The following is a 23,325-nucleotide window of genomic DNA, read 5'->3' as shown; positions in this document are numbered from 1 at the left end:
TTCCTCATTATAGTTTATATTTCCTTACGGGTTTTCGGATTACCGTTTCATTATTTTTGCGATACTTTATGTCCTGTTTATTTGTGTAATTAATTTTGAAATATTTATTTTTTCTAATTTATTAACTAATGGGTTATTTTTATTAAGTGAAGGTATATTTGATGTATTGCTATTGTTTTCAAGAAGGATGTTTTTGTTGCCATGCCGATAAGTAACAATCAATGGCGTATAGAGGTTGGGAGTTTTAATTGTGCCTTAACTAAAGTTGCTGCTAGAAAAGAACTCCAGACTAACGAGAATCTTATAAAAAAGATATTTTATAATTTTATATGTATTTTTCTCTTGTGGTGTGTAATTTGTCTCTTTTGCTTTCTGATTTGTCCTGTCGTTATATCAAGTTCAGTGCCGTAACCACCGGGGGGGGGGGGCAGGGGGGCCCGGCCCCCCCCCAATAATTTTTTCAAAGATGGTTATGACAAGTTAAGAAAAACGTTTTGTCTTATGTCTAAAGACCATTGGTTTTATATAAACAAACTAAACACTTGTTAGAATGATTTATAACCGATTTCCACTCTTTTATTTATTTAAAACGCGTGACTCTTATACTTGCTGCATGGAAATGATGATGAAATTGGATGGAAACTACATTCTGATCGTGTTTGCTGCATGAAAATGATGATGAAATTGGATGGAAACTACATTCTGAAAATAGTGTTTGTGAGAAGACGAGAACGAGTTGGACTGACTTCAAAAAAAAAAAAAAAAAAAACGTGTAAGAATATAGAATTAACAAAGTAACAGACTAATTTAAAAAAATGTGAAAATGCCGAAGAAAACAAGTGATTTATCAAAATGGCTCATTAGACCTGAAAAGTAAGTGACTTATTAATAAATAAATATTTAATTACTTTGTTAACCCCACCACTGCTTTTTAATTCATCCCATAACTGTTATCCAAGCAACCTTTACACTTGTTTTGCTTTTCAGACGAACAAACGAAGAAGCAACAACAACACCTACAACGACGACACCTACAACGACAGCACCAACAAACCCGGAGAATAATTTTAAGGAAACAACGAGTGATCCATCTAAACCGAACCAACCTCGTTCTTTGAGTTTTCCAAAAACAACGTTTGGTAAAGATCCGAAACAAAGATCGTTTAACCCAACATGGTTTGACAAGTTCCTCTGGTTACATTACGACCAAAATAAAGACGCTGCTTTCTGCTTTACTTGTCTCAGTGCTCTTAGAAAAAGCATGATTTCTGCAACAAAAGCAGAGACAGTTTTTACTGAAACCGGCTACCGAAATTGGAAAAAGGCGCTTGAATCTGGAAGAGGATTTTCTAAACACGAATGTAGCGAATCCCATAAAGAAGCCACTGAAAGACTGATTACTGCGCCAGGTACATCAAAGGACATTGGTGAAATCATGGTAGATAATCTTGCAGCCACAAAGGAAAGGAATAGACGAATGCTGTTAAAACTGTTGCAAAGCGTTCGATATCTAGGGCGACAATCACTTCCGTTTAGAGGCAATTGGGATGAGGAAACACACAGCGAGTTGAATTCGAACTTCCACCAGTTATTTTTACTCCGATGTGAAGATGATAAGGAACTGAGTGCATGGCTTGCAAAAAAGCAAAACTACACGTCACCGGCTATTCAAAACGAAATGCTGCGAATGGAAGCACTTAGTATTTTACGTGACATTGCAAAAAATATTCAGTCAGCTGAGATTTTCACAATCCTTGCAGATGAAACAGGGGATGTCTCAAATACGGAACAACTTGTCATTTGCATTCGGTGGGTTGATGATGAATTACAGGCTCACGAGGAGTTCATTGGCCTCCATCCACTACCTGATACTAGTGCTGACCAAATCGTTTTTTTAATCAAAGATATTCTTTTACGAATGAACTTGAAATTAGAAAATGCTCGCGGCCAATGTTATGATGGAGCTGCATCCATGGCTGGTCACAGATCTGGAGTTGCTACCCAAATCAAATCGTTGAATGAAAAATGTTTGTACACTCACTGTTACGGACATGCTTTGAATTTAGCTGTTGGCGATGTGATAAAAGAAATCCCTGAACTTAAAAAAGCGTTTGGAACTGCCTATGAAATATGTAAACTTGTCAAAAAATCGCCAAAGAGAGACACACAATTAAAGAATATCAGAGAAGCAACAGGAAATGAATCCAAGTCGGTCCATGAGTTTTCTCCTACACGATGGACTGTGCGAAGTGAGGTTCTTGAATTCTTTCTTGAAAACCATAAGGAATTAATGGAGCTTTGGACATGGTCATTATCGAATGTTAAGCTTCCAGATATGAGAGCGAGAATCAACAGAGTAATGACTGTTATGTCTAGTTTTAATTTTGTCTTCTGCTGTTGTCTTGGTGAAACCCTATTGAAACATACAGATAATCTTAGCAGGTCTCTCCAAGGAGATATTTCGGCAGCAGAGGGACAGCAACGGGTGTCGGAAGTCTTAGCTGTGTTAGAGAAGATCAGAAGCAACGAATTGTTTGAGCTATTTTGGGAGCGAGTTCTTGTCTGGAAATCACAACTCGGAGTATCTGATCCTAAACTTCCACGAAAAAGAAAGATGCCAGATTATTTTAACAAAGTATCAGATGGCCCTCCTGAAACATATCATTTTCATGACACTGCCAAAGATCACTATCGCCACGTTTACTTTGAAACTTTCGATCTAGTTATTAACTACATCCAACAAAGATTCGATCAACCTGATTACAAGACATACGTCAATTTACAGGAAGTTCTTTTAAAATCGATCACTGGTCAGGAATGGGAAAGTCATCTAAAAGCAGTTTGTCGTTTCTACGAAGGAGATATCAACGAGTCACTTGCTAAAGTCCAAATACCGCTACTCCCAGTCATCGCATCCAACCTTGGTTACGACAAAGAGAAATTCAAAGTAACCGATCTAATCAAGCTGTTACAAAGTTTTGATCAATCTCAAAGAACTCTTCTAAGTGAAGTTGTCAAAATAGCGAAATTGTTGTTGGTAATGCCGTCCACAAACGTCGTCAGCGAAAGATCGTTTTCTGCTTTGAAACGAGTCAAAACGTACCTTAGATCAACAACCACGAATTTACGTTTGAACAATTTGATGGTCCTCCATATTCATACTGATTTCGTTGACAAAATGGATTTAACTCAAATAGGAGATGAATTTATCGATAAACACCAAAGCAGAATAGAAACTTTTGGCTATTACAATAGATAACATTTTTAGTCTTTTGTTCATGAAATTTATGTAAACGTTTGTTCCCTGATTTAAAAAAAAAACTCAGAAAACTGGAGCAATTGTCTGTATTTTCCTTTATTTTCGTGATTTCTAGTGATTAAATTTCTTTAAAAAGTACTCTCAAAAAGGCTGTTTTAGCCAATCTAGCGCACTCAAAATTCAAAAATTTTCTTGGCCCGTCGGCCCCAATCATGGTGGGGCCTCCTTAGACACTGAAACTAGGCTGCTCCCCCCCCCCCAAAAAAAACGAAATTCGTGGTTACGGCACTGCAAGTTATTGATTTTTATCATTTCTAGGAGTAAATTTTTCAAAATTTTTGCAATATGGCTGCCTCTGCTTTTGTTTTATTTCAAAAAATTTGTTACGATTGATTATTTACGCCATCGCCTATCGGGTGGAAGCTTCTAGACACCTTGCACGTGTTCTCTGTAGATATCTATTTTGGCTGCAGCTAGGTGTCTTTATACCACATTGTAGGTTACTTATTTTATTGGGGGAGATATAGAGGTAAATCCTGGTCCTATAACTGAGCCAATCACAGTGTGCCATTGGAACTTAAATGGACTTGCTGCTCAAAATTTTATAAAAGTGTCACTACTTGAAGCTCTTAATGCCGTTCATAGTTTTGATATTATTTGCTTGTCCGAAACCTTTTGGGATTCTAGTTGTTTCAGTGATGATCAAAGGCTGAAGCTCCAGGGCTATGATAAGGTGTGATTTCCCCGGTAACATTAAACGTGGAGGTGTTTGCGTATATTACAAGGAAGGCCTACCTTTGACTAGGAGCGACGATATTTCTACTCTTGACCAATGCGTAGTTGAAATCAAAGTTAAAAAGTCGAAATGTTTTGTTTCGTGTATGTATCGTTCTCCAAATGAATCTGAAGAGGAAAGAGAAATGTTTTGTCAAAAATTTGAAACCACATGCCATAACATGGCCTTGGAGAATCCCATAGGGTGTTTTATTCTTGGTGATTTTAACGCGAAATGCACAAGCTGGTGGCCTGATGGAATAAACAATCAATGTGGTTTGATGCTGAATGACATTTCCACTTTTTACAGCTATACCCAGCTCATTCATCAACCTACTAATTTCGAGCCGAATAAATCCCCCTCTTGCATTGATCTTTTTTCACCACACAACCAAACCTCGTTTTGGAAAGTGGTGTTCTTCCATCCCCGTCTAAAACTTGTCATCATCAAATTATTTTTGGTAAAATTAAATTTAAAGTATTTCGGCCTCCGCCTTTTAAAAGAGGAGTATGGCAATTTAAAGAAGCTAGAGTTAATCTTATTAGGCTAAGTATTGATCGGTTTGATTGGCATGGAGCCTTTGCTAACAACAAGTTGAGCTTTTCACTGAAACTCTCCTAAATATTTTTCGGAATTTTATACCTCACGAATTAAAAACTTGTAAAGCTAAAGACTCTCCCTGGATGACAAATGATATAAAAATAGCTTTACGTCGTAAAAATCGGTTATACAAGAAATACATCTCTAAGGGTATGAAACGGGAAGACAAAAATGTTCTCGATGAGCACAGTAGTCGCTTTTATAACCTGATCGCTTCTCGCTTCTCGTAACTTAAATCTTGGCCACAAACTGAACATCTTCATAACATCTTCCAAAGCGTATTGGTCAATTTTAAATCGGTTTATGGGAAGGTCAAAAACACCTGTAATTCTCCCATTATTGGTTGAAGATAAACTTGGAACTGACTTTCAAAAAAAAGCTAATTTTTTTAATGAATATTTTTCTAGTCAATGCTGTACTTTAACGAACAGCAGTACTTTGCCTCCATTTTCTCTCTTTACTAATCATAACATATCTAAAGTTGTTTTAAACAATGATGATATATCGAAGATTTTGAAAGATCTCAATCCCAACAAGGCGCATGGTTTTGACTCTATCTCTATCTCTATTTGTCAGCCATCTTTAAAAACGCCCTCAAGTCAGGAACTTTTCCCGAAAACTGGAAAAAAGGAAATATTGTTCCTGTTCACAAAAAGTCAAGCAAGCAGCAAGTTAATAACTATAGACCTATATCACTACTGCCAATCTTTGGGAAAGTTTTTGAAAAAGTTATTTTTAATAACCTTTTCAATTACTTTCAGAGTAATAATATCTTTACAGATAAGCAATCCGGATTCAGACCTGGAGATTCCTGTGTCAATCAACTTGTGGCAATTACTCATGAAATTTATAAAGCTTTTGATGGAAAGAACTCTCTTGAAACTAGAGGCGTATTTCTTGATACGTCTAAAGTGTTTGACAAAGTTTGGCATGATGGCCTTCTTTTCAAGCTAAAAAGTTATGGTGTTCAGGGAGAACTTTTTAGTGTTCTTGAAAACTATCTAAAAAATCGTCAACAACGGGTTGTTCTCAACGGGCAACATTCGACGTGGAAGGATGTACTTGCCGGCGTTCCTCAGGGGTCCGTTTTGGGTCCATTGTTATTTCTTATTTATATTAATGATCTACCTAATAACTTAGTCTCTTCAACCAAGTTATTTGCTAATGACACGTCCTTGTTTTCTATTGTAACTTCTATTGAAAAGTCTTGTAATGATTTAAACGGGGACCTCGATGCCATTAATATGTGGGCTCATCAGTGGAAAATGTCATTTAACCCAGACCTCAAAAAACAGGCTTCAGAATTTGTTTTCTCTAAAAAAAGAACTCCCAAAATCCAACCCCCACTTATTTTCAACAATGCCCCTGTTTTAGTTGTACCTTGGTCTAACACTTGATGGGAAATTAGCCTTTGATCATCATTTAAATGAAAAGATTGCCAAAGCTAATAGAGGTATTGGTCTTATCAAACAACTTTACGGCAGCCTACCCAGAAGCGCTCTTGTTACGATGTACAGGTCATTTGTGCGCCCTCATCTCGATTATGCGGATGTAATTTATAACCACCGCATAATGATACCTTCTGTAGTAAGATCGAATCTGTTCAATATAATGCTGCTCTACCAATAACAGGTACTATAAGGGGGACATCAAGGGAGAAAATTTACCAAGAACTAGGTCTAGAAAGTCTCCGTGATAGGCGATGGTATCGTAGGTTATGCTTATTTTATAAAATTGCAAGTGGAGATGCTCCTCAGTATCTCAATGATATTTTGCCTGGTTATGTGTGTTCGCGTAGTGTTTTTCGTAGAAATTTATTTAATCGCATACCATCACGGAGTAACTACTTTGCAAATTCTTTTTTCCCGTACTCGATAAATGAATGGAACAAACTCGATGTAGCAATCAGGGAATTAGATTCTTTGCCCTTGTTTAAAAAATCCATTCTCAAGTTTATTCGCCCAAAACCTTCTCCTATTTATAATATAATGGACTCTTTTGGTTTGAAATTGTTAACACGTTTAAGAGTTAGTATGAGTCAACTAAAGGACCATAAGCATCGGCATAACTTCGCTGATACGCTTGTTCCTTTATGTAATTGTGGACTTTTAGAATTAGAAACCACGTCTCACTTCCTCTTGCGCTGTAGTTTTTATGGCAACCAAAGAAAACTCCTTCTTGATAATATTATAGAAATAATTGGTGATATTTCGAATTTTTCTGATGAAAACCTAGTGCGAGTACTTCTTTATGGCCAAGAAAACACTAATCGAAAACGTATCTGTACTGAATAACACAATTGTGTTTCTTAAATCGTCAGGAAGATTTGAGGAACCTCTTTTTTGAGTTAACAGTCCTTTTCAAACCCTTCTCTTAAACTTTTTTCTTGCCCATTTCTTAAAGCGTTAAAATATATTGTATATTACTTATATTTTATTTTTGTTTATTTTGGTAGTTAGGTTTGTCTAACACCTATTTAAATGTCGTACTTTTAATATTTTTTCATTTTTTTCTGGATCTGTATAAAAAAAAAAAAAGAAGAAGATTTTTGGTTTTTTTACCCTCAAGGCAACTACGAGGTCTCGTGTGTACTATGTACCGATTATCCTTACCTCCATTGACAGGAATAGGATCTGACACTGTTAGATAGTCCACATTGATATCATTGATGTCTTTAAAAGTAGCAGCAAATGAGTAGAATAATTTAGGGTTGACAAGCTCATTCTCAAATTGTAGCATCTTGTTTATTGTAATTCAAACGACTTCAGAGGATTGCTTGTCATTGTACATATGCATCCACCCCCGTTATATGTGATATATTCCTGGTAGCACTGCCAACACAACATTTTACCACTCATCATGAGCCTTCGCCCGCAGGTACATCTGTCATACTCGTCAAGCATGCGTTCACATTCCTTACATTGTTCCATTTATCTTATGATTCTAAGGCATCAAGACGATCCTCTAGGTCCTGAATCCTCAAAAGCCTCAAATGTCTCATCCGTTCATTCTTCTCTGATTCTTGTACCAGGGCCAGGGCCATTAGTGATATGGTAGTTGAAGTATCAGTGTAGGCTTTGTGGAAACTATTTAGAGCTCTAGCAAGCGTTGAAGCAAAGAGTATGGAGGAAAGTAATTTCTGTGTCTTGATCCTACTTTTAACAATCGGATCGATTATATCGTCATCATTCTAAGTATTTCCGGTAATCACTGGATTAAAGTTACAAATTACACTGCCGGTTTGTGGAAGAAATGTGAACATGGAAAGGAATGTATTGATCTCGAACAGTGTAAGTCTCTTTACTTCTTTCTAGACCTTTTTGTTGTGACAGTACAGAGTGGAAACTAGTCTACGGCGAAGGTTCGATAAACAGGCTCCTTTAAATTGTGATCTAAGGTGCACAAAAGAATATAAATACCCTTATTATGTTTGGCTACCTGCTGTTCGTGTTGTCATGGTGATTGGTCTAGGTTTGCTCGGTTCGGCTGTCTTGTATTATGCTGCCATGGTTTTTAAGCCGAGATCGTTTGGATCACTTTGTGACGAGCGTGTTCTTGGGGTTGGCAAGTAGGTGGTTTATGGTTTTATAATGAAATTACGCAAAGATTAAACAACGCTAAGAACGCATAAAGAATAGATTCGTATTTTTTGCTCTCATTTTAGTTGCTTGTGTTCTGATTGGGTTTATCAGTATACTTGTATTTTGACATGGATACCTTCACAAATAGCTTCCAAGATCACTGGTCGTTTTTCATGGGATGGTTGGGTTTTGCTCTTGCTATTATTGCCACTGCAATGTCGTGTCATGACGCCCGAAAGAATATGAAACCATTCGAAAATGCCGTGCGACTTAATATACTGTCTAAATTTTAAGACTTTACACCAATCAACACTAAAGCCCACTATTAAATTTATGATTAATTTTGTGCATTACAATAAATGTATTACGATACTTAAATCTCGTTGTTCGTTTTTTCCATATTCGCGCAGTCTAATTTTCGCACACCTTCTAAAATAATATAGCACATCAAATATTCGTGTAGCTAAATCTACAAATGAATAAGCATTTTCGCGCAAAAAAAGATTTTTTATTATATTTTTGATGACATCGATACACAAAATTTTACATTGCAAATTTGTTGCCTCTATTGTGTAGAGCTAGAAATGGATCATGTGGTTTCGAAGAGCGGTTAAGGAGATATAATATAAAAACATTTTTCCTCAACACAACCCCGGCCGGACAAGACGTATGCGATGAAAGAAGAATCACAATTTGACACTGAAGCTTATGAAGCTAGAGAAAACAGGGAAGTGGAAAGAAATATGCAATATGTGAAAAACTTGAAACGTAATACTAACCAAGTGAGGTTTCTTGTGACAAGAATTGAATTGAGCCAAGGCGATGTGCCAATAAGAATGTTATTTCAACCAAAGGTAGCAGTAGTGGGATAATGCGTAGTATGATAAGAGCACCAGTGCCTAGTGAACCATCTGCTGTAAAAGCACATAATTGGCGTTCACGATGGCCATAAGCACGATACTGTGAAATGTTTTATAATTGAAAAACAAAGAGCCACATCTAGGAGGACATTGAATTGCGATGTATTTTCCATTAATGGTTTCCAAACAATTAAGAAAATTCCATTTATTGTCATAATCTGTAGCAATTTTTTTCCATTCCTTGGATGTTTGAGGACTCTTTAAAAATACGTCTTTTAATGTATCCCGTAGAAAAGAATCTTTAGAAGTAAGGTATTTCAAAGTCACATAAAGACGCTCCTCTGGTTTTGTAGCTTCACGACGAGTGCTATCACGTTCTTTAATTTCGGCCCAACCAATCCAAGTAGTTCTTCGAACTTGCTTGGAAGCATTTCAAACATTTTGAAAAAGTATTGATGATAGGAAAGCATTTTTTTCACTAATGCGTGATAATCTCCTTTTTCTTTTCTCCCGAGGAAAATCTACCCAGAATCTTTCACGTCACCTTTCCTTTGCCTGAATCTTCTTCGTAAGATAATCAAAAGTAACACCCTTCTTTTTAAAATTCTTCTTCTATCCCATACCGCCATATTTGTTGATATTTACTTTTTCACCCCGCATATTTAATACTTCAGTGGACTTAGTACACATGAAGCCCCGTATGTCGAGTACAACTAGGGCAGTGTCCACACTGGTGCGACCGCTGCGTGCATCAATTTTTCAGTTCAAATAAATAAGTTTTCTTGCGAATGGTCATATATATCATCACTTTTGTTGAAGGCCAATTTATATGTATATATATTACAGATATTTATTATTGACTGCCTTTCAACCTATTTGTATACCTGAATCAGTTGAATATGCTGCTGGTTCCGTACTTTCTATGCAAGAACGTATCCTATTTTCTGCAAAGCTTGCATATGCGCAGCAGTTGGAAAAGTGGTACGCTACGATAGGTGACCAATTTGCAATACCGCGAAATTCATTTTTCCATCGTTCAGTACGGCTAGGGCAGGTTAACTTTTCATTGGAAAATTTTTGGCCATGAAAAAACAGAATATAATGCGCGGGAAGAGGCCACATTGCGTAGTTACTTTTCAGCATTGGAAATTGACGAAGCATGGTATAACAAAACCAAACGTACTTTTTGTTTTTAAAGTAAATATTTACAATGTGAAAATAAAGAAAAGTCACATACCTATCAAAATAATAACAAAAAATAGAGAGCAAAAAAGTGTTTGATCTTTATGTGTTAGACCAGCTATCAACATGATATAAAAAGAGTTTTCATATAAAAGCTGTAATAGAAAATTAACGAGAAACGAAGTGTTGGATCATGATCTCTTAAATCAGCTCAATTTCTACAACTGACAAATTGGTACATATATAGCATGAAATAAGCAGTTTTCACAGTCCTACGGTAATAATAACACAAGTAGTACAAAAAAAAAAAGCCATAGTGGAATCATCTTCGAATAGTTCATTTTTTATGCATGGTCATTTTGCTAACTTTTTGACCTTTGGTGATAACAAAATCAACATCTGTGAGATTCAACAAATCGGATCGCAGTTTCACCTCATCCGCAATTTCTTCGCCGAAATATTCTTGAAGGACTTCTCTGTAAGCAGTTACGGTTAAAGCAACATATTCGTTACGCATATCCAAAACAACACATATTTGGCAGCAGTTCGGTTGCTGCTTTAAATGAGTGACTGAGAAATCTCGACCACAGTGAACATTGGTGCAGGTTGCCAAACCAGTTCCTAGACGAATATCTACTTTTCCCTTACATATTTTGCATTGTAAGAAGGTTTTCACGACAATAAACTCAATAACGGGACAACATACGATCATTTCCTTAGGCGGTGTTGCTGTAGAATCTTTTTGCGCTACAGACTCATCAAATTGTACATCCAACGCTTCTGTTAAAAAGCAAATGATTGTCGAATAATTGGTTGTAAGAACCAGCTCTTCATAGAAGGTCTTGGTTGACGCATTTGCTATTTGAATCAATTGGAATTCCTTAACAATTTCCAATAAATCAGCCCAAATAGTGATCTTCAATGTTCTCGTACCATCACTAAAGATGCCCTCTCTCATTCTATCCTGGCGATTTTTACCCTGCTTCGTGTACACTTGACATGTTTCTTCTGAAGTGAATTTTATTTGACCAACCACTGATGTCACTAAACCATCATCATCTATATCAGCTAAACGCACTGCATCAGCATCGTTAAAATCAAAGCCAATGGCATCTGATGCTGGTGAGATGACCGAGTATGCATTGAAGAAGAAAAGATCTTTGCTAGGTACAAGTTTCGCAAGTAATATTGGAGTTTTGTCATGAAAAGCATCAAATATTTTCTGTCTAATGATTTTGATATTTTTGTGGTTGCTAACCAAAATTTTCTTGAAGTCCGTAGGACCACTTTTGATGAAAATGAAAAAGTAATCACGGGTTTTCTGTTGGTTTTGTTTGATGGGTGAAAACGATGCGACAAAGCCAGTTATGTCTAAAAAAGAGGAGCATTATACAGGATTAGTTTGCTTGTACAGAATCAGGGATTTTTTATTCACAGAATACAGAGAATCGTCAACTTCATCTGTGTGTAAAATTTTTCTCAATATGTACCTTGAGATTATTGCAGTATTGTTTCAAGATTTTTTCAGATACAATTTTGTTTTTTATAAGCAACTCGTTTATGGGCAACTGAACTTGATTTCAAAAAGTATTAAGCAACTTCAGTTCTTGACAATTCCAAACATAAGCAACTGTCCTAATTAGTATTGCACATGAATAATTCAAAGCCCAAGAGAAACGCACTATTTTCGTCTTCGTGGGCCGAAATTGTGCCTTTTCCTTGTATTTCCCTTTAAAAAACTACCAGTAAATTAAGCCTGATTGCAATTTTTCTTTTCTTTATTATAACACCGAAAAGTTTATCAAGAAAAATAAGCAACCATTAAGCAACTTGATACAAAAATTGGTCAAAAAGTAAGCAACTTGAGTTCTTATCAAAATCCTAAGTTGCTTATAAAAAAAATCACGCATCATAGAATCAATTTTTAGCAGTTGGAAACATATCCGCTAAAATTTCTCTACAATAAAGTAAATCATTATGCTAAGCAAAATATGTATCAGACTTATTCACTGAGCATTGCAGTCCCTCCTACGAGATGAGGGACATCTTGATTGTATCAAAGTCCAAATGGGATCCCTAACATTATAGGCGATCAAGTCGTAAATTAGTGAAAGATCAGTGACATTAGAAGATAGATGTTGGTCATATTTGACACATGCGTCATATATTTTGTGACAGAAATGTGTCATATCTGGATGAATATTTTTCAGATATGGATAAAAAACATAGAAACACAACTCTAAAAATGTGTCTATTGCACAGCTGTATATACCTGGACTTTTAAGGACCGCATTCAAGAGATGGTAGCGCTGAGAAATGAACATTTTTTAGACGAGTTTCACTTTACTGAACAATCAAATATGAGTGAAGCTTTCATGCTCGTTCGAGCCTTCACGCTCATCCGTTGAAATAAAAATTCTATAATAATTCTACTTACTTGTGAAAATACCGCCACCACAAACACGTGCTTATAGTAAAGTTCGTTTCGAAAGAGAGAGATGTGAAAATACCGCCACCACAAACACGTGCTTATAGTAAAGTTCGTTTCGAAAGAGAGAGAATTGAACAGCAGCGTGCACACTTGTTCTTTCAAGGGCAGTCTGCTGCTCATCATATGATGGCGAAGCCAGCAAATCTTCAACTGTTTTCAGCTGTATCTCCATCATTCCGCGACCTTTACATTCAACATGGGACCACAGCTACGAACGCAGAAATTTTTTGCAAGAAAGACTACGCACCCAGCAGGGCCTCCGGGAGTGACCGCCTTCAGGCGGTCGATAATTACAATAATTTACAATAATTTAATTTTACAATAATACAATAATTTAGTCGATTTATCTAAATCGACTAAATTATTGGTTGCCTAACCGTATTTTGCATCAAGTAATGCGAATATTGTAAGTGTTGGGTAATTGCGCCAGTGAAGAAGCTTTATTTGTTATGTGCGTATTTTAATAATTACAAATTGTGATTATCTCACTCACTCAAAGAGAATTTTTTAATGGCGTATACATATCGTACCTAATAAATATAATCAACTCAATGACTCCTTACGGGAGTTACTAACGTATGTTTAAAGTTCGAAAGAACGCAATCACGTGCGTTTCACATATTTTCATGTACGAAATTCTTCTATACCCCTCCCTTGATTAAGTTAATCATTAATAATTTCGCCACAGATCGAAGATATGTACCATCTTTCGTTTTAACTCAAGTCATTTAAGGCTTGGCTTTCTCAATTTTGATCAGAAAATTGGTGTTTTTCATTTTCTTATATCTCGGCTTGTATTGACGCTATTCACTTGCGGTTTTTTTTGCTGAAAAGATGCTTCTTTCAGCTATGGTTTAATGTGGAGTATGATTAAATATCTTCTCTTATATCCAATGCAATTCGCTTTACTACATTTCCTAGCGACCACTGTCCTCTCGGCGAGTCTGTTTCGATTAAGGTGACATTAACTCTTTTAAAAAACGGAATTTTTTTTTTACATAATTAGTTACGAAAGATTGTTTATAGACTCTATATTCTTTTTTTTTTCTGATATAACACACTTGTCATGATTTTATGGCTATAATACATTATCTTTCACCAAAAATATTCAGCCTCAACAATTCCTCTTTAAAATAAAATTTATGAATAATTAATTAGTTCTGCCGAATATAGTTTAACTCTACGCGCTTGCGAAATTGTACAGAAATAAATGACGTAATTATTAGAGAAAAACGTTAATAACAACAAAGATGGCGCATTATGTAGAAATTTAAGACGATCTTCATTATGCTACACTGCACGAGCTTTAACTTCCGATAGCATTTTCGTTTACTTTAAAATTTTCAGACATGCTTGGCGAATCATGCAGCCATGATACGGTGTGCGGAAATCTTTTTATTCGTAATATATTTCTTAACAGTGTTCGATGCAGCAGGGGATGCTAACAAAGAATCTTTTGAAAAAAACGCTATTGTTAAAAAAATAAGAATGAACAAAAAAAATCCGCACACCGTTTTAACAGGGTTAACCCAAGGTTCATTTAAAACCAGAAGCTGATGAAAAATAACGGGATTGTAAGAAGTTGGAGTTGGTAGAAGCCGATTTTTTTCTTTGTTTATGATACATTTTTAAGTAGAAATTTCTGCTGACTCAGCAATTTTAGGGTTAAGTTAAAATCATTTTATTATGTATTATTAAGGCCTATATTTTTAGGAAATAGTAAAATTTATATAAATAAACACTGAGTAAATAATTCAGCTATTTAGACAGCTAAAAAAGGGTTACTGCCACCTTAAAGGCACCTTTTATATCGTGGAAGTTGGAATTAAAATACGCAGCTCGTAAATAATATACGTCTTTCTTATCGCTCATATATATAACAACTGCGACTAACCATGTGTATTTCATCATCTTTGTCTTCGCCAAGATGCACGTCATACTATTTGTGTGAACCAAGTTACACGATACAACATCTTCTCCGTTTTTTATCGGAATGTTCCTAAAAATATAAAAGTACTTTGTGCAGTATCAATGTCTAAATAGGTTGAGTAACTAAAACTATGTCTGCGTGTAAACTATATACATGTCTATGCGCTTTATGTGTTTAATGCTTATACTTCCATTCATGCGGTGGACTGCGGTGACGTTTAGGGTATTGCTTTCGTTGAAGCGGTGATGTACTTGGTTGTGAAGATTCTGTATTTTGAAGATTGTCTTGATTTTCAAGATGTTCCCTTTGTTTATCTATGTAGATTTCATCATCATCTTACCTCGTTAAATAAAATGGTTTCGATGCATTTGAGGGAAATTGTTTGAAATGACTGCTATTGCGAGTGGTCGAATGGTTGGTGCGAGGGTTCGTAGCGGTAATCATGGAGAAATTCTTAGCTGTAATAATGTAAGGATCAGGTTTAAATAAACTTGTAAGTTTTTTCTAGTATGGTTGCTTTACGAGCCCGTGATCACCCAGTCAGGAATTGTTATAGTATTTTACGATTAAACATCATATCTGCTGGTGGAGTATTAGTGCTAAAATGAGGGTTGGTGCGATATGACAAAATAAAATTATAGCAAGCTAATTTCCAATTTGTTTGCGGCTCTGATTATTTTAGCTAAGGGGATGATAAAACGTTCTACTTGGCCATTAGCATGTAGCCAATAAGCTGAAATTCTTCTGTGTTTTATACCTTTTTGTTTCATGTATTGTCGAATTTTGTAGGACGTAAACGGTGGCCCGTTATCAAAAACAATTTTCACTGGGTAACCAAACGCTGAAAAGGTTTTTTCAAAAATATCAATTACTTATTTTGCAGATGTGTCTCTTAGGTAACCTATTTCAGGAATTTTTGACTTGTCGTCCATAAATACTAAAACGGAATACCCATTTGGAAGTGGGCCTAAAAAATCGACGTGGACAGTATGCCAAACATGGGATGGTATAGGTGAAGTAATTATCGGTTCTTTAGATTTTTTACTTGGTGTAGATTGACAAGAAATGCAGTGTTCGATTCGTTCTTTAATCAATTTATCTATTCCTACGAAATATGATTTTGTTCTCAGCGAGGCTTTCGTTTTTGTTACGCCAAGATGAACTGCATGGGCTAGCAAGACAGCGACTTTTTGTAATGTTTTTGGTAAAACAATGTGGTTTCCTTTTAGCAAAATATCACAATCTGCATTAACCGTTAATTCGTTTTTGAATTTCCTAAAGTGTTTTAAGTGTGGAATGTTTATGTCTTAAGCAATCATGTTTTCAGGGCTCGTTTAAAATATACCACTTTCCTGTTTTGATAATCTCGATTAAACATTGTAAAAACTTATCTTTCTTAGTTTCGTTTTTTCAAGCGTTCTAAGGTAATAGTGTTCGGTAAGGCAAAATTAGAAATTTGATTAACATACGTCTCATTAAACTTTCGCTATTTTGAGCCTCTACGCACTATAAACGGCCTAATTAATGTCCAAATTATTAGCTCTGTTAGAGACGTTTTTTGTTTCGAATGGACAGCAAAATAACAAACAATCTTGTAAAGGGTTGCAAAAAAGTGTAGGAAAAATAAAAACAACGGTTTAAATTCATATATTTTAAGACTGTTTCGCCCAATATCAGGGCTCGTCAGCATGCCTAGGAAACAGCTAATAACGTAATATTAGCTATTCCAGACATGGACAGTCTGCTCCAATCAACCGAGTGCTATCAGCTGGAGCAAGCCGAACTCGGAAAAGGGGGGGGGGGGGGGGGTTAAAGAAAAGGAATTGATATAAAAATAGAAAGTTATTAAAGCCCCTGACAAAGCCTCCTAGAACAGGTACTATCAGCCGGAGCAAGCTGAACCTGCAGAAAGATAACGACACAACGTAAACAAGAGGAAGGGGAATTTATTTTATATAAATGGTTACTATTTTTTTCAATTAGGAGTGGGTAAGATTTAATTATTTATTTATTTATTCATTAATTTGTTCTAGATTGTATAGTGGAAAAATTTATATTAATTCAAGTCTTCTTTTATCTTTAGCAAATTTATTTAAAACTTTATCAACATCTGAACTGTCGATTTAAGTTTAATTTCATCTCTTCCAAAGTAACATAAATAGGCACATATAACTCTTGAAAGAGATCTAAACCAGTAATTCGTTCAACCCACCGAGTACGGCAAACATCCTTTAATTTAGTTTTTTTAGAAGTCGGACTATATTTATCTATGTTAATCATAAGGGATTGCTGTCTTTTTTGAGAATAGTTAAAGAAATAGGAAATGTGTTTTATTTTAGCCATCACATGGGCAACTAAGCTGATTGTACAAGATTTTCCAACTGCTAAATTTAAACGATGACTGTTGCAATGAACATATATAGCCTTTTTATTTAAATTAAGAATATGGGCAGAAAGTCCATTCTTATACCCAGCAACAGCACCTGCACCATCATATGCTTGACCCCGACAGTCCTTAATATTTAAAGTCAGGTTATGAAGTGACTTTAAGAGAACAGACTTCAAGTCTTTACCTGCCAGCCCTTCATCACAATGAATATATTGAACAAACTCCTCACGTATATTCAAATTACTGTCAACAAAACGTAAAACTAAGGACATTTGCTCTTTATTAGATAAATCAGCAGCTTCATCTGCCAGAATAGAAAAGAAAGTGTTTGATTTTACTTCTTGGATTATTTCATCCAAAATTACAGATCCACAACAGTTGATTAATTCATTCTGGGTAGTTTTAGAAATGTATGTAGCATTTTTGGGACAAGTTTTAAGATGGTCAGCAAGAGCTGTATCTCCACCTTGTACTCTAAAATTCAAAAGTTCAACAAAATTTCCTACCCGACCACCAGAAAATTCTCCTAATTCACCATGATATTGTGAGTCATCACGGTGACCTCTTAAAGCATGCCCTTGTCTACCAAAGTAAATAATGGCCTGAACAATTGGTATCAATTTCTTTCTGTTCTCAGTAATTTTCTTCTGATGGTTAGTATCAAGAAGCACATCAATCGGCTGAGAATTACCAAAATAGTTAGCCATAAAACTAGTAAACGTAGCAGATGTGTAAGCATGAAGGCCAGTACTTGACTCATGTTTCACAAAGTTGGCACAAGCATCAGGCCAGTACTTAAAAGGTTCAGAAAACAGTTTTTTAATTTTACTTAATTTGGAAGAAAACTTGTGTCCAAACAAAACACATGGCAGACAATAAGCTCCATCAACCTTGGGTGAATAACATAACCAGGAAAACTTTGTTAACCACTCAAAACGAAAAGACCTATTTGTTTTCGGAAATTTATAAGAATGATCAGGTTTATAAACATTTTGGATAAGTTCATGAACTTTTAATGGATCATCCTTTATTTGAAAAACTTTATCTGTGTAATCTGAGACATCAAAATAAGTTTGAGGATAGTTTAAAGATGAACACAGAGGATGACTAGTAGTTGTGTCTGGTGCATTGGACAATGCACTATCACAAACAACAGTATCTGAATTAACTTTACTACTACCAGCAAAAGGAGGCATAGAAGAAACATCAACAACAGTTTTGTGCTCCTCTTTTATTTGGGGTAAGTCTTTTTTCTTACAAGTAGGCAAAATAAGTTTGTCGCTGCGCTGGTCTGTCCAAAACGACAACTTTGATTGTACCTTCCCATCTTTTGGGAACAAACAGGGTTTTTTAGACTGCGGCAAGATTTTTTTGGAATGTTGAATTAGTTTCCTTTTGGTACCATTAGGAAGAAATAATACTGGCACAAAATGGTTGGCTTTAAAAGTCTGACCACATTCTGCATGAACACCTTGCAGACAAAACAAAATATGAGCATCAGTAACTTTATCGTTTAATGATGTAAACATGGGTTCAATTTTGCAGTTAAATAAAAGTTTATCTCTCTCATCACCACAGTCAGGGAAATAGGAAAAGATGTTTTTTGATGTTACCGTAGACAAAGCAAACATGCACAGCAAACTACACCAAGTCTGGTTAGTACAGTTCAAAACAGCTTCATTTCTCACAAAGTCTATTGGTGTTACACCAGTTTCAGTTGCAGAAAAAGACATGCTCATATGTAAAATACAATTAAAAGATTTAAATGACTTACCTTGATGTTTTTCATAGCAAGAAACTAAAACAGGATGCTTACTATATACCTCAGGGTGAAGAAAAAGTTCTAACGAAGTTAAATGTCGCAGCTCGTCAACCAGTGTGTTGTCGCCAACAAGAAGCAGGGACATGGAGCTGAACAAACAATTCCCAGTGGCTTCAGAACTAAAACAAGATAGTAAACTACATGCATGATTAACCAGTATGTCACAACCATTTACAAACTTATTTTATTCAACGAAAAAGTAAATTGTCAAAACTAACTTCACATTCATGGAAATATTAATTTAAAAGCTAAATGTTCTTAAAAGCCTGTGGTTTATTTACTATATATATATATTTACTTCATTGGTTCAACTTTTTTACAGTTTAGCTACCTAGCTAGGCTATAGTTATTAAATCAAATTTAAAAATATGTTTAAATATTATATGTTATTATTGCAATATTATAACAAAAAATCTTGTACACAACAGCATGAACATGATCCTTTTAATCTCTAGCTAGCTACTTTGTTTTGCCGAAATTCTTTTGAATCAAAGCTATTAAAACAATTATGCAAAAGATCATTTGGCAGATGGCCAAAGAAAACAACTTTGAATGGCCTATTAAATAATTTATTCAATATATAAGTGTTTGAGATAACAAAAGAATATTATTTACCTCACCACAAAGCAATTGCAGAACTCCCTGGGTCTTTCCTCCACAATAACTTTGGAAAATAAACCTCTGCATTAAAATTTCGAGATATTGTTCCATCGTTTAAGCTTTGGTAAAGATCTTTGTGACACAAAGATTTGATTTTTTTTAATGATTTCTCATAGATTTCTTGCATATACAAAAAATTATTACTTCTCATTTCAGCACGTATTCGGTCAAACATGTCGTAAGTCGCCATGCTTTCTCGAAAAGAGAAACAATACGCCCTGATCACCCATTATAAAGTCCTGCATGCTTTCATTTGGTCCGAAAAGCCTTTGATTGCTTTCATTTGGTCCGAAAAGCCTTTGATTGCTTTCATTTGGTCCGAAAAAGCTCACCTAATTGCTTTCGTTTGGTCCGAAATTTTAATTACACGGTATCGGTTTATGAAAGCTTTAATTATTATAAGAAAATACAGGCTGAATCACACTTCGAATACCGTAAATATGGGTCAAAGTCGTCAGTTTTTTGTAAACCAATCAGAATACGTTATTTCGGCCGGCAAGCCAATCAATTTGCATGAAAATTCTTCGGATGTCAGTCGCTTTTTGCCGTATCCATCAACTCAGTCACGGAAGAGGAAGGTCCGTAAAATAAAGCTCTACAGGGCCTGCGGGATCACAGTACCCTATTATTTTTTACGATTCTTAGTAAAAATTATGTCAGTCGCGTGACGGCGCTGACGTACACTGGATCCGCCCCTGGATTTCAACTACTATAATCGGAAATATTTTTGTTCGTAGGGATGTAATGTGCCTTAAAATTATAGCCTTGAACACGGAGCAGCATGCTTTCAATTCGCAGTGAAAGTATGGACAGCGGTTTGTTTAGTAAAGCAACAAATGTTTTATTATCATTCTAAAAATGAAATGACCTGCCCAAAATGTATAATCTGTTACGTTCACACGCATATTTAATGCTCAAACATTCGCGCTCGATTTGTGAATAATTCTGTTCAGTTTTAGTAAGAGCGCGTGAACCATAATTAATCACTGTAGCATCTTCTTTACTAGGACTTTTTTGAAGTTATTATCGAAATAAGTAATGCATGACTCTCTGGTTAATGAATTTGTAAGTTTTTGGAAAGTATTTTCGCATTCCTCGGTCCAAATAAAATTAACATCTTTTTTTAATAAATTTTTGAGTGGATGTGTGATACAATTGTAATTTGGGATAAATCTCTTTAAGTAGTTGCTAGGACCCAGAAAACTTGGTAAAGATTTTCGATCTGACGGACGGTGAACATTTTTCAAAGCTTCAATTTTAGAAAGACTGGATTTCATACCTTCGGAATTGAAAGTGAAACCATAAACCTCAACAAAAGTGATGACGACAGCAGTTTCCCCGTCAAATAGCTTGTGTTATCATAATAAGCACCTGCACCAACTTTTTTACCCATAGTATGTGCCTTTCTATATGACCTATGGCAGTGGTAAGATCAACCATACCTAACTAAGAATAAGTCGCACCCATAAATCGTAGGCACTCATAAAATAGAGGGGCGAGAATATGTCACCCGCTTGTTAAGAACTAACAGAGAATTAACCTAATCCATTCATTGGGACCAAAGGACAACTTATGGGGGTCAATGTAGCCCGAGAAAACATGCTTGCTCCCGAAATTCAAACGCTTTGCGCCCTACTGCTCAAATTTTTTTGCAAATGCAAAGTATAGAAAATTTTTACTTAATTGCTATCAAAAATGCATGAAACTTTCTTTTCGGCACTTAACAGCCACGTATTTCGCACTACAGAAGATGCCAGAGCGATTTAAAGACTGATTAAGAAATTTGTATATCGCGAGCAATCTAGCAATTTGGTAAATCTAAAGATAAATAGATATAAGAATAAATTTAGCGTTGATTTGATAGGGCGTATTTTGCGCAAATTCCGCAAATTCAACAAATACTCTCTACGCCAAGATTTCCCCATTTAAGATGCTTTTTCAATGTTAATTAATCGAAGTATTGTATGTAAAGAAAGGATGTTGTGTGGGTAAAGGGATGACCTGAGAAACAAGGGCTTCATCAGACGCACAGGCCTTGTTTCTTATACCGCTTTCTGCTCGGGTAGTGAAATTGATTCTTGATACAATCAAAACAACCCGACCTGGCGTAAGCGATCGGTCATAATGAAGGGTCTGTTTATAACGTAAGGGTTACCTCTATAAAATTCTTTCTCGATTTATTTGTTGCCAATGCTTATTAACAGATTTAGTAACTGATCAAAAACAAACCACGTGCGATGATTAGCGAGGTGAAAAAGGAAAGAGAAAAAATGTGTTGTCTCGTTTTTAAAGAAGACTAAGTCACGTGATTTTATGGGTAAATATAATTGGTAGGTGAAAGGCACCTGTAATGGTGAGATTTTAATTGATTGATTGGTTTTGCATATAAACACAAGTTAAAATCCAGCCCGGCAAGGGAGTCAGCTCGGTTTGCCGATCCGCCTCGACTCCATATAAACCGCCCCTTAAAAAAGGTTATTTTAAGGAATAAGCAAGGTCATGGATTCACTACGTTTTTCGTGTGCAGGGTCTTGATTTTAATGGGAAACATGGGGAAAATGACACCAACCACCTCATTCGTACAAATTTTGGCGAGCACTAAATTTGGCGATCTTGGGATTTTGTTCTAAAATCGCCAAATTAAGTGCTCGCCAAATTTAATTTTTTTTATCCATCGTCAAATTAAATGCTCGCCAAATTTATTTTTTTGCATCCATTTTCAAAAAAAATGCTCGCTAAAATTATATTTATCTTTCGCCAAATTCTATGCAAAAAAATCAACTTAAAAAATAGGACAAAGAAAACTAGGTTAAATTTGACTTCTTTTTGTTTTAATATAAATCACGTTTTTGTTTAAAAAATCTTTTTTTTTTCTTTTCTGTGCTCTAAAGCTTTTAAGATCAAATTTGTAAGCTACATGAAAAATAAAATAAAATCTTTCCATCGCCAAATTAAACCACAGAGCATGGATATTGAGAAAACGAGCGCTGGAGAATCTGAGAACTTCTCCAGGACCTCGATATAACGCAGGATACACACTAAATATTTAGATATTAGAACAACATTTATGTGCTTCTAAATTTAAAATAATAGCATTATTGGTCACGATATTTACATACTACTGTACCATAATGATCCGAACAAGTACCCTGAGCACTTAAATTTCAGACAGGGGGCGGTCAATTGAGGGGTGCGCTTAAAATCTTTTCCTAGCATTGTAGAAATTAAAGACGACACATGTTTTTATTTATTCCTAATAAAAGAGAAAAAAAAATTCAAACAAGCGCCCAGTTTTTCAAGGCAGTCTTTGATTAAGCGCCCCCTTTATAGGGTGGGCGCTTAATCAAGGGGGTACTTAATAAGTGTTTGGCGCTAATTGAACTTTGAGGAAATTACCTGGGCGCTTTTTTAAAATTGAAAAATAAGCTATTCCGTTTAAATGAGCTAAGTTAGTCCCAGTGATACTAAACCAAATTGATATTTAGGTAAACGAACGTCAAAAATGTATTTTTGAAAAAAATTTATATTTGACCCTTCTCTTTAAAGTATGAAAATGACCTAATTAAGCTAATAGCTAGGTTACTTAAACAAAATAGTATAGCTAAAGAGCTAGCGCCAGCTATAGACCACTTTCCGCGTGACGTAGTTGTTTTGATTTTATTTTGAGAGCAATGGGCATGCGCGCGCTTTGAAGATTAAAGATATTTTTGGGTAGCATAAGATCCAAGAGAAACTGGAATTAATTATAACTATATTCTACTAATTCTTCTTAAAAA

The 23,325-nt window shown here is 35.5% G+C and overlaps 3 protein-coding genes across 5 annotated transcripts; 1 reads left to right on the top strand and 2 right to left on the bottom strand.

Moving 5' to 3' along the window:
* Nucleotides 1-525: 525 nt before the first annotated feature.
* LOC130641597 (zinc finger MYM-type protein 1-like) lies at nt 526-3,525 on the top strand. Its single transcript, XM_057448467.1, has one exon. It carries the CDS (start codon nt 1,262-1,264, stop codon nt 3,257-3,259), a length of 1,998 nt encoding a protein of 665 aa, XP_057304450.1. The 5' UTR covers nt 526-1,261; the 3' UTR covers nt 3,260-3,525.
* Nucleotides 3,526-10,026: 6,501 nt separating this feature from the next.
* Nucleotides 10,027-16,399, bottom strand: LOC130641598 (uncharacterized). 2 transcript variants are annotated; one of them, XM_057448469.1, is made up of 2 exons: nt 14,643-16,399; nt 10,027-11,628 (listed from the first exon to the last, which is right to left on the bottom strand). In XM_057448469.1, exon 2 carries the CDS (start codon nt 11,213-11,215, stop codon nt 10,595-10,597), a length of 621 nt encoding a protein of 206 aa, XP_057304452.1. In that variant the 5' UTR covers nt 11,216-11,628; nt 14,643-16,399; the 3' UTR covers nt 10,027-10,594. The 2 variants fall into 2 exon arrangements, with proteins under 2 accessions (XP_057304452.1, XP_057304451.1); XM_057448468.1 differs by lacking the exon at nt 14,643-16,399 and adding an exon at nt 12,695-13,626.
* Nucleotides 16,400-16,624: 225 nt separating this feature from the next.
* On the bottom strand, nt 16,625-20,139 carry LOC130641596 (zinc finger MYM-type protein 1-like). Of its 2 annotated transcripts, none has more exons than XM_057448465.1 (2): nt 19,510-20,139; nt 16,625-19,008 (listed from the first exon to the last, which is right to left on the bottom strand). In XM_057448465.1, the coding sequence occupies exons 1-2, from the start codon at nt 19,737-19,739 to the stop codon at nt 16,782-16,784; spliced, it is 2,457 nt and encodes an 818-aa protein (XP_057304448.1). In that variant the 5' UTR covers nt 19,740-20,139; the 3' UTR covers nt 16,625-16,781. The 2 variants fall into 2 exon arrangements, with proteins under 2 accessions (XP_057304448.1, XP_057304449.1); XM_057448466.1 differs by having other exon boundaries at nt 19,505-19,632.
* Between the last annotated feature and the right edge of the window lie 3,186 nt (nt 20,140-23,325).

Source organism: Hydractinia symbiolongicarpus, chromosome 4 (genome assembly GCF_029227915.1).
Source record: "Hydractinia symbiolongicarpus strain clone_291-10 chromosome 4, HSymV2.1, whole genome shotgun sequence".
Taxonomy (NCBI): Eukaryota; Metazoa; Cnidaria; class Hydrozoa; order Anthoathecata; family Hydractiniidae; genus Hydractinia; species Hydractinia symbiolongicarpus.
The sequence above is the reverse complement of the archived record's forward strand: the minus strand, read 5'-3'. Positions and strand labels throughout refer to the sequence as shown.

Coding starts and splice junctions, on each gene's coding strand:
- LOC130641596 (XM_057448465.1), bottom strand. CDS start 19,739: ATGGCGACTTACGACATGTTTGACCGAATACGTGCTGAAATGAGAAGT. Junction 19,009..19,509: donor AGTTCTGCAATTGCTTTGTG/GTGAGGTAAATA, acceptor ATCTTGTTTTAG/TTCTGAAGCCACTGGGAATT.
- LOC130641597 (XM_057448467.1), top strand. CDS start 1,262: ATGATTTCTGCAACAAAAGCAGAGACAGTTTTTACTGAAACCGGCTAC.
- LOC130641598 (XM_057448469.1), bottom strand. CDS start 11,215: ATGAGAGAGGGCATCTTTAGTGATGGTACGAGAACATTGAAGATCACT.